The 11,368-nt window shown below is 37.8% G+C and overlaps 1 protein-coding gene across 1 annotated transcript; it reads left to right on the forward strand.

Annotated features, from left to right (window-relative positions):
- Positions 1-825: 825 nt before the first annotated feature.
- TRIM59 (tripartite motif containing 59) lies at positions 826-11,199 on the forward strand. Its single transcript, XM_004682298.2, has 2 exons — positions 826-901; positions 9,507-11,199. Exon 2 carries the CDS (start codon positions 9,510-9,512, stop codon positions 10,719-10,721), a length of 1,212 nt encoding a protein of 403 aa, XP_004682355.1. The 5' UTR covers positions 826-901; positions 9,507-9,509; the 3' UTR covers positions 10,722-11,199.
- Positions 11,200-11,368: the final 169 nt, after the last annotated feature.

Consider the following 11,368-nt stretch of genomic DNA (forward strand, 5'->3'; position numbering starts at 1 on the left):
TACTGCTCAACCAAAGTTAATGCTTATGAAACATGTCCATCTAGGTAGGCCAATCGGAGGAAAAACGTTAAGCAAACAAGTAAGTCATCCTTTGAGGCTCCTGCTGGTACGAAGGGACATAATTTCTCCAATTCAAAAGGCCTCCACTGGACAACGGGTTAAATGACCGATGGTATCCTTCAGGTTGTCCCTGTTCATTTAATTCCCCCTGGGAACTGGTGAATCGGAATTGTTCTATCACAGGTGGGCTTCCTTGACTAAATTGGGTGGAATCTTCCTGATCTACTGTGTTAAAGCAGTGGGCGCAGGACCAAGGCAGGAGGCGGTGTAGCGTCCCAGGGCCCACCGGCTCCCAGCGCTGAGTCTCAGTAACAACCGGAGGTCTGTCCAGCAACTCAGTCCAGCCCTTGGTAGGGCGGAGCCGTCAGGAAGCAGGGCTCCGAGCACAGAGGGCGCCAAGGTGCCCGCTGGCAAAGCCTGAGACAATGAGTCGCTGCCCCTCCAACTCTGCAAACCAAATTTTGCTGGCTCGTCCGATTAAAGATTGTTCCAGGAAGATTGTTTTATCCCACCACCTCCAGGTCCGCCTAAGGCGCCAGTGCACCGACCGACTGACGCCCTGTTGCCAGGCCCCGCATCTGACGACGCCCCGCACCTGACCACGCCCAGCATCTGACCACGCCCCCGCAGTAGGCGGTTGACTTTCGAACAGCGCCGCTCACTCTCTCCTATTGGAGGATGCCGGGCAGTTGAAAGTCGCCGGAGACCGCGCCTGCGTGGGGAAGTCCGCGAGGCCCCGCCCAACCTGGGAGCCTGCAGTCCCTCGGGCGGAGGAGGCGGCGCCCAGTACCTCAGCCTGTGTCTGGGGCCGCGGAGTGAGTGGCCTGCTGTCCTCCTCGCGGTGAGTGAGCAGCCTCCCTTGGACTCGGGTCGCTAGAGACGGCTGCGGGCTGTCGCCCTGTGGCACACGCCGGTGTATTGGGGTGTTTGGAGGCTCGAGGGAGAGCGTGGGCTTGGGTCCTGCGTGTCTTCACTGGCCCGGGGTGCGGAGCCGCCCTGTGAGGGGCGAAGGGTGACGGAGCGGGGGGCTTCCCAAGCCAGTGCCCGGGGGTCGGGGCGTGAGCGTGGGGGAGGCGCGACCCGCCAGCCTCGGGAGAGTTTGTCTGTAGACCCTTCCAAGGGCGAGGGCGGGAGTAGGGGACAGCTGGTCTGAGGGCTGCTCTGTGGGAACTTCTCACGGGTGTGATTATACGCCCATTTTACAGACGTGAGACCTCAGTTTCCAGGGGCATTAGCGTCCCACGGCATTTAAAGGGCGGAACGGAGGGAGAAACGGACGCGTATAACCTAAAACAGTGCCAGCTTCCCTGGCCGACTCTCTCAACCCCTTGGATGTGCCTTGCCTTCCTGTAAACCTTAGGCAATCTAGAAAACCGTGAGTGTTTGGTGAATGCTGCTTGGTTGGTGTTTTCGAGAGCGTGTAAGATACCTGACGCTGTAAACAGGTCTTTGTGGCGGTTTCGTTCTGGGTATGGTTAGGATTTTGGAGGAACTGGTGATACCTGTCCTGCGGCTCCAATAACTGTTGATATTTGTTACTGCTTTTCTAAAACACGATACACATAAAAGATCGTGCAACAACTATTCCTAATGCAGTTTTGAGGTGAGAATCTAAGAGATTTAGAAAAGTATTTTAATTGTAGAATAAGAATAAAGTAATCCGAGAAATTTGGAGAAGATAGTCATTTCTCAAATCAGAAGATCAACGAAGTAGGTAAGTCTTGGAAAATTAAGTAGCAAAAACATGTTTTCGGAGTGTAGGATTTCAATTGTGGGGTGTAGGTTTTGAATCTTTTGAAAACATACATATGTTGGTGCTGTATCAGTTGCAAACCATGTAAGGAGGGTAAAATGAAAAGTAAACAACTCCCTCATCTCACCTGTACTCTAAACTTAGTTAACTCTCCTGGATGCCTTTTCAGAACTGTATAAAGATTTGCATATATTAGCGCGCATTGTGGTATCACTTTATTAGCTACAGTTGTGCAAATTACATATATAATTTACTATGCTTTTTTTTTAACTATGTATTGAGCAGTGATCTGCATTTTTTAATAACTAAGGTGATTACCTTTTGAAATAAGGTATCATAATTTAGTGAGTGAGGTGAAGTTTTAATTTTAGGAATGTTTTCACATTGCCTTTCAGCAAACTACTACTAAATGTTTTTTTACCAAATATGTTTTCACTTTGAAAATTGTAACCTCTCATTTTAGTTCCTAGTTAAATCGCTTTAAGAGTTTCCTTCTTAGTTTGGGGTAGCAGATGTCAAAATGCAGGAAAACAGTGAAAATCAGATGTGACCATAGGATTTTTTTTTTAATTTGAAAGTTAGAATGACCCTTGATTTTGTGTAAGTAGGGAAGCATTTTTTAAATCTTGCCTTATGTATACACATGGCAACATTGTAGTATTTCTGAAGTAAGCCTTGAATTGCATAAAATATGCTTTTTATCAGTTTGGACCACAAAAAACGTGAGCCTTGTCTGGGTGATTGCACCTCTGAATTTTCCCAGACTTAACAGCTGACTCACATTGTGAGTCCTAGAGTAAGACATCTAACTATAATGTGATAAATATAATTTCTCTTCACAGGTTGTAAAATGTAATGGCTGTTTTATAACTACTCATGCTTAGAGATGAAAGGAAATAATGCACTAGTGAATTAAAATTCATAAAATAGTTTGCATAGGAGAATGGGTAATATTTTTGTTACTGCTTGTTCCCCATCATCATTCTTAACTTGCTGGTTAGACATTGTGGAGGCGCCATAGGAAGTCAGTTCAAAGGATAAAGACTACCTGACCACCTAAAATGTTCAGAATTTCAGAAGCGTGCGTGTTTTTGACACAAGAAACTTATGAAGTAATTCATAAGTAGGTGATTTAGCTTGTTTGTTTCTGAAAAGTCACATTTCTAGGTGACTTAAAAGGAAAGTAGGAAATCTTTGAATTAATTTACCAACTTTCACTTGGAATTAGTTCTCACTGGAGGAGAACAATGTACATTTTCTTTTAAATATAAATTATTTGATTCTAGCTTAATTTAGCAGTGGAAAGAGTGAGACTTAAACATTTTAAGGTTTTTTATTCTGTTAAATATAAAATTTACCATCTTTACCACTTTTAAGTTTACATATCTGTACATTTAAGTATGGATATACTAAGTGGCATTAAATATATTACATGTGCAACCGTTCATCTTCAGAACTTTTTCGTTTTCCCTATGTACCCTCTAAACAATAACTGTAATTGCCATCCCTTTTCTAGTCCCCTGGCAACCCTCATTTTACTTCCTGTCTTTGTGAACCGCTTATTGGTTTTTGTATTGTGTACATTTTTCACACAGTTTTTCTCCATTGGGCTAATCGAAAAATTTTCTGTAACCAACAGAATTAATTTCATATTTCTAAAAGGAACCTTATTTAATCATTGAATGATTTGTTTTTGCTAACACTGGTTTAGGATTTTATGTCAGTGTCCATTTTTCCTATTAGTTTGTATTATCTTTGTTAAATTTCAGAATCATGATATATGTATGATCTTCAAAACAATTTGCAACAACTTTACTTCTTTGTATCTTGGAACATTTGAAAAAGAAATAGCTTCATGATCATTGCTAAGAAAGAACTCACCAGAAGCTTGTCCCCTTTCAGTGTTTTAGAGTAGCATATCTCAACTTATAAATTTCTCTCATGGTTTGCTTTTTCTTCTTGGTTGAGTTTTGGTATTAAAACTAATATAGAGAATAATTAATTTCTTACAGGTTTTCAAATATGGTAGCATAGATTTGTGCAGGATAGTCTTTTTTTTTTTAATTTTGGTTTATTTCCTTTTTTCAACGCTAACTTAGTATACTTGTCATTTTTCCCCCTTTCCCCTCTTGATTAAGATAGTATATTAATGTATTGCTGCCTAAGAAATTATCCCCAAATTTAGCACCTTATAACAACAAACATTAAAATACTTTCGGTGGGTCAGGAATTTATTTAAGCTGTTGGCTAGTCTGTAATCATTGCAGGATATCACTGGACCTAAAGTATCAGGTTCCAAATTCACTTACGTAGTTTTCAGGCTTTAGTTTCTTGGGAGCCTTTAGACTAAAATACCCTTGCCACACCATGTAGACCTAAGTTCTGCTCACAGCATGACATCTTGTATCCCTCAGAGTGATCTATGAGAGAGTAAGAACACTCCAGACAGAAGACAGGGTCTTTTATTAGGAAATTTCATAAGTGTTATATTTATTTGAAAGGGAGTCAATAGGCTCAGACCACACTGAGGAAAGAAGGTTATAAAGGGCATGATTATAGGAGGTGGAGGTCATTGGGAGCCATCTTGGAAGCTACCTATCACAGATATCTAACAGTTAAGAGACATCTCCTGGTTTTATCAATTCTAACATTTTATGTTTATAATTCATACTTCTTTTATCTCTATTCTGCTTTTCCTTTCTTTTTTTCCCTAGCTTCAAAAAAATTACTTTTTTTTGTCTCATAATAAAAGCATAAGGCTTCAGCTCTGCTTTACAGAATTTTTTTTTTAAACTATAGATTTTGCCAAGAGTTTTCAAATGAATAAATTTATTTTGGAAAGAGAATACTTAGGTCTTAATCCATTTTCTTCCAGACCCCGTGAATGTTGCTACATTGTCTTTAACATTCCTTATTACCTTGAAGATGTTGTGGCTCTGTAACAAACATTTGAAGATGTGACTGACTACACATCCAAAATGTCTTTTACTCTCATAGGTCTGGCACCTCATTGCTTCCCATCTTGTCCTTTCTCATCACCATGGACTTTTTACATAGCAGTTTGTGGTTCTAAGAAGTGACTTCCAGGCAAATTAAGGGCTAGTTCTAGAACTGCTACAAGTAGAACTGCTACTTGTACCATTTCCTATTGGTGAGATGGAGGCACAGATTTTTGGGGGGGCATGAATATCTCTTAATCGAAAGTGCCAGCAGTTGTGTAGAAGGGCATGTGTGGCGAGATGAGTACTGTGTCTCTTTTTGGAAATTATAATCTTAGACGAGAATTTTGAGACTGGCATGTTTTTGTTTTCCTTTCCTACCTGCCTTTTTGGCATAGATGCTTGTAGGATTGTTTTTAAAATTGTATTATGATTATAATTGTATATTAATAGTTGAAAGTAAAACAGCACTCACTAGGTTTATAATGAAAAACAGCAACCCCTTGCCCTTAATCTCTCTAGTCCTTATTCCTGGTTTCCAGAAGCAATCACATTAATTTCTTTTCAAACCTTTTCTTTGGAATTGTTTCTATGTTTCTAAATAATATACTTTAAATACTTTTACTTTTTCACTTTCACATTTGTATTGACTTCTTATAAAGGAAGGATAAAATTTAGTTATTAAATATGACTTCCATATTTTATTTCTTAAAATATAATTGTCTAACTTTCTGGCTTTGGGCTGTTATAAGCAAAAATATCAGTCTGTGTAACTTAAACTACAAACATTCTTACAATTTAGTACAATGGGAATTCTAAGATCAGGATGCTGGCATAACTGGGTTCTGGTGAGAGTACTCTTCTGTTTTGCAGGTGGCTGTCTTATTCCTGTGTCCTCATATGGCAAGTCCTTGTATTTCCTCCCTCCCTCCCTTCCTCCCTCCCCTCCCTTCCTTTCCTCCCTCCCTTCCCTCCTTCCTTCCCTCCTTCCTTTCCTCCCTCCCTTCCCTCCTTCCTTCCCTCCTTCCTTCCCTCCCTTCCTTCCCCCCTCCTTCCCTCCCATTTATTTATGCTACAGAAATAGGGTACAGGCCAGAGGTGCAGAAGCAGTGAGAGGATTCACCAGAGAAAAAATGGGGAACAGAACAGGTGGACTGACTAAGTACACTGCTGAAGGGAGCAGTGTGCTAGTCAGGAGAGGTCTGCTACGCCATGTGAATCACCTCCAGGGTGGGGATCCAACTCATACTGAGTGGCTTTAGCTTCTTAGTGCTGTGCTTTAACCTGCTGTGCCACCAGGGAGGGCCCCTTGTATATTCTTTTTATAAGGATATTAATTCCACTCCTTAGACCTCCACACTCATGATCTAATACCTTCCAAAAGCACCACCTTCTGAATGCTATAACATTGTGAGTTAAGATTTTCTAAATGAGGGGCCCTCCCTGATGAGACAGTGGCTTAAAGCACAACATTATGAAGCTATCCACAGCCACTGCAGCACAAGTTCAGTCTCTGGCCAGGGAGGGTGACCCATTTGGTGTTGCGGACCTCTCCTGACTCACCCACTGTGGCCACCTCAGCTGTGGATTTCAGAGTCTCCCTGTTCTGTTCCCAACTTTCTCTGATGAATCTTCTCATCCCCCACAACTCTAGCTTGTACCGCATTTCTTGTATGCATAAGTAAATAAATCTTTTTAAAAAAGGATTTAAAAAATTTTTGGTGGCTACAAATGTTCATTCTTTAAGTCATTTTTTAAAACAAAATTCTTATTTTTATAATAATATAATACAAGAACTGGATCATATTATGCTGTAATGTTTTCTCTTTTTTCCTAAAAAATCCTAAAGAATCCTTCTTTATTCTATCACTTTTCCCTATGTTTTATTTTCTTAATGTTTTCAAGATTTTCAGACACATGAAATATTCTTTCCATCCCATCTACTTGCATAAAGACATTATTCCTGGATCTTTGTCCTTCAAATTGCTTGTTCTCAGTTGTCCTGGTCACTATATTGTGGTGAGAATTCTTGTGCTTTTTTAAAATTTTTGTCCCTGCAGTAGCTGTTATAGAAAGCACATGAGGTGCACTTTCTTGGGTCAAACTATCTTTAGTTTACCCTCAAAATTTCTCTCTTTTGGGTGTAAAATTTTAGATTGGAAGCCACTTTTTCTTAAGAATATTGAAGGCATTGCTTCATTGTTTCCAGTATTTAATACATTATTTAGCTATACTCTAAATCTGGGATACTCTTCCTAGAAAATGTACAGTTACATAAATTTTTTTTCCTTTTTTCCTAGCCTAGTTATAGAAAATTTCTAGTGTGAAAAATTTCTGCAAGAACTAGCCCCTAAACACAATGTATCTTCTATATATCAGGTAGCATCCACATCCAGGAAATTCCTTGCCTTAGAAAGTCATTTTCAGTCAGGCTTGCTTCTAGTAAACCAATTCTGACTTCTCTTGAATGTGTTACCTAAAAAACACTTTAAATAAATCATCAAAAGATAGTCTTAAGGCTGGGATTTGGTTTCTTCAAGTTATCCCATTGCTAAACAAACTATAAGTTATGAGACTATGATTTTTGTTTTAGTTTTATATAAACTCAGGAGATGATTTTTAGAATCTTGCTGTGACTTCTATCCTCAGTTCTAAAGAGAATAGAACTTACGTAGTTCCTAAATGGATTCTCTGGGCAAATGTTTTGTAGCTTTTTGACAAATAAAAGGATATTGGAAGGAAAGGTTAGATTCCACTTTATGGCTGATTTCACTACGTAAACATTAAGTAGCTCTAACAACAAAATCTAAATTGAATATATGTCCACTACTCATTTTATTCCTTGCAAAGTGCTATTATGTATTCCTTCATTATGAATTCATATATCACTGGAATACTGTGAGAAACGTTTGTTTTTCTTAGTGTTTTGTATTTCAGAGCTCTCTGTAGGTGTAGAGTCATGAAGTCTTCTCTGTATTGTTGCCCAGTTTTTTAGTTCTTGAAATGCTTCATTGTTCAAACTCAGTCTCTATATGACTTGTTTTCACTCACTAGGATTTTGGATATTGTCAGTCTGAGTGGAGTATTTTATGTTCTATACTCTTGTTATATTGTTTTTCCTAAATAGTTATTTCTCTGTCTTAAAAAACTCACAAACTATTATATGACAGTTTATTAACTTGGTCTTTTAAGGTAGTGTATATTCAATTTTGAGTAAACACTTATTATGTGTAAAGGTCTGCACTAAAACACAGTTCCTACCCTTACTGCAGATTTATATTCTGGTGTATGAAATATGTTAGAAGATTGTTTTAAATATAATTCAGTTAAGTAGAATTATCAGGGGACCTAATCTGGGGAAGTGGTAAGGCTCAGACTGAGATTTGAGTCGGTTTGGTTTAACCAATGGTAAAGATAAAGAGCATAGAGCTAAAAAGTCCAAAATAGTTTATGTTCATTCAAGTACCAAGTTATTTGTAGATGTTGGTTTCTCAAACCTTTAATCTTAAAATCTTACTTCTTATTGAGAAGGATTTGGTAACCTTTGTATTTTACATGGCTGGTACTTGAATTTTAAAGGTCTTTAATGGTGTGACTTGATTTTTCTGTTAGGGCTGAGCAAATCTTCTTGATAATTGTGGCTTGTGCTAAGGACAGATACAAGGAAAAGTGATAGTATACAAAACTGTTTTCTGTTGTTCGAAATGTCAACAGAGCTAGTCAGAGGGTCTCTGAACTATTGCTGGGTTTCTTCCATGAAGGAAAAGATGACTGATGGCTTTCTTTGCCTCTGATGCTGTAGTATCAGTAATCCGTTACCACAACAAACATTTTATTTTTCAAACTGATTTTTTTTTAACTGATTTTTTTTGGAAGGACTAATTCAGTTTTTTTTCCCTTCCAAATCTTAAAAATTACTTTAAGATATTACACTATGCTGATCCTGCCTTTAGGAACAATTCCAATTCAAGAAGCTGAGATATTATAGTAACAGTTACTAGAGAAATTTTATAAATTCCTTTAGAAACAATGGTTGAGCCAACTTGGAGCATTAATTCTTCTTTTGAATTAAAGAATATAATTTTGCTAAGCATAACTTGTTACTGATAGACATGTTTGGTCTTACCAACATGTGCAGTTTAGAATGCAAACTTGCTCAGAATGGTTGTAATCATTACACTTCAACAGAACACTGAATTTTAGTGTTCTTTACATAGAAACAACTTCAGTTGAAAACATTTTATTACAGATTAACTAGAATTGATTTGTTCAGCATCCAAACAATACATTTCTAAAGATTATCAGCTACTAAATATATATTAGGAATTGCATTATTAGAAACTTAAAAAAAATCAGTAAAAGTAAAAACTATCTTTTTTTTTTTTAAAAGATTTATTTATTTATTCATACAGAGCTGGGGTACAGGCCAGAGATGCGGAGGGTGAGAGGATTCACCAGAGACAGAGTGGGGTGCAGAACAGACAGATCAATGAAGTACACTGCTGAGGGGAGCAGTGGGCGGGTCAGGAGAGGTCTGCCTCTCATGTGGATCTTCTCCAGGGCAGGCGGACTCATGCGGAAGTGGCTTTAGCTTCTCAGTGCAGTGCCTTAACCCGCTGCGCCACCAGGAGGGCCCAGTAAAAACTATCTTTTAAATGACAAGCAGTATATGAAGTTTGGAGGTTAAAACTAAAACTTTATGTAAGATGTGCATTTTTTAATATTTAAATTAAAATACTTTTTTCTCTTGACAGGAAATGCATAATTTTGAGGATGAGTTAACGTGTCCCATTTGTTACAGTATTTTTGAAGATCCTCGTGTACTACCATGCTCTCATACATTTTGTAGAAATTGCTTGGAAAACGTTCTTCAGGCATCTGGTAACTTTTATATATGGAGACCTTTACGAATACCACTCAAGTGCCCTAATTGCAGAAGTATTATTGAAATTGCTCCAACTGGTATTGAATCTTTACCTGTTAATTTTGCACTAAGGGCTATTATTGAGAAGTACCAACAAGAAGAGCATCCAGATATTGTCACCTGCCCTGAACATTCCAGGCAGCCATTAAATGTTTATTGTTTGCTAGATAAAAAATTAGTTTGTGGTCATTGCCTTACTATAGGTCAACATCATGGTCATCCTATAGATGATCTTCAGAGTGCCTATCTGAAAGAAAAGGACACACCTCAGAAACTGCTTGAACAGTTAACCGACACACATTGGACGGATCTTACTCATCTTATTGAAAAACTAGAAGAACAAAAATCTCTTTCAGAGAAAATGGTTCAAGGTGATAAGGAAGTTGTTCTCCAGTATTTTAAGGAACTTAATGATACATTAGAACAGAAAAAGAAATGTTTCTTAACTGCTCTCTGTGATGTTGGCAATCTCATCAGTCAAGAATATACTCCGCAAATTGAAAGAATGAAGGAAATGAGAGAGCAACAGCTTGAATTAGTGACACTAACGTCATCTTTACAAGAAGAGTCACCCCTCAAATTTCTTGAAAAAGTTGATGATGTCCGCCAGCGTGTGCAAATATTGAAACAAAGACCACTCCCTGAGGTCCAACCTGTTGAAATTTATCCTCGTGTTAGCCAAGTTTTGAAAGAAGATTGGAACAAAACAGAAATTGGACAAATTAAGAAACTTCTCATTCCTGAAATGAGAATTTCTTCAAAAAGGATGTCATATTCCTGGCCTGATAAAGATGAAAAAGAAGTTGAATTTTTTAAGATTCTGAACATTGGCATAGTTACACTAATTTCAGTGATACTCATGTTGATCCTCTTTTTCAACCAACACATAATAACCTTTGTAAATGAAATCACATCAGTATGTTTTACTGAAGTCTCTCTATCTGTTTACCAAAGTTTATCTAACAATATGAATGATTTAAAGAATATACTATGCCATACTTTGTACTTACTAAAGGAACTTACTTGGAAAGTAGTTTCTTATTGAAAATTCAAATCTGAATTGTTTATATAGGTTTATTCTGTACAGCAGAGTCTAATCATTGCTAAGTGAAGAAATAGGGGTAGCATAGATAAGAAATGAACTATGTTAAGCCTTTCGCACTTCTGTTGGGTAGAAATGATCTGTCAAGTTAAAAATGTTTTTAGTTTTCAAATCTGAAAGTTAAATTACTTGATTTGAATATACTATTTTTATTGGCTTGGAAGTTTTTTTTTTAATATTACTATGATATTTAAACAATCTTAATGCCAGTATTGTCTTTTATTATACACTGCAGTGGTCAGGTTTGTGATTATGTATACTTTAGCTTGTACATTAAAACATAGCAAAATCCTAAAATTGTACATGCCTTTATTTTGATGTGGCTTGAACCTTTTGAGTGGGCAGATAAGGGATAGGGATAACAATGTTTGAAAATCAAGTAGCAAAATTTGAATGTGATAAGGATGTCCATGTTAAAGATGTTTTTGATCAAATAATACCTGACATTCCAGAGACTGAAATTGTGGTTTAAAAATACTAATCTGCTGATGAATCTTAACACTAAGCTGACTGTAGTTAGGTCAGATTTCACCATCTGTCACTGTACATAGGCCTTTGAACTACTGCAGACAATGAGCATTTGAAATACG

The sequence above is a fragment of the Condylura cristata genome, unplaced genomic scaffold, assembly GCF_000260355.1.
Source record: "Condylura cristata isolate star-nosed mole 26May11 unplaced genomic scaffold, ConCri1.0 scaffold00014, whole genome shotgun sequence".
NCBI lineage: Eukaryota > Metazoa > Chordata > Mammalia > Eulipotyphla > Talpidae > Condylura > Condylura cristata.

What these genes read in the sequence shown, in the direction of transcription:
- TRIM59 (XM_004682298.2), top strand. Translation starts at nt 9,510, where the DNA reads ATGCATAATTTTGAGGATGAGTTAACGTGTCCCATTTGTTACAGTATT.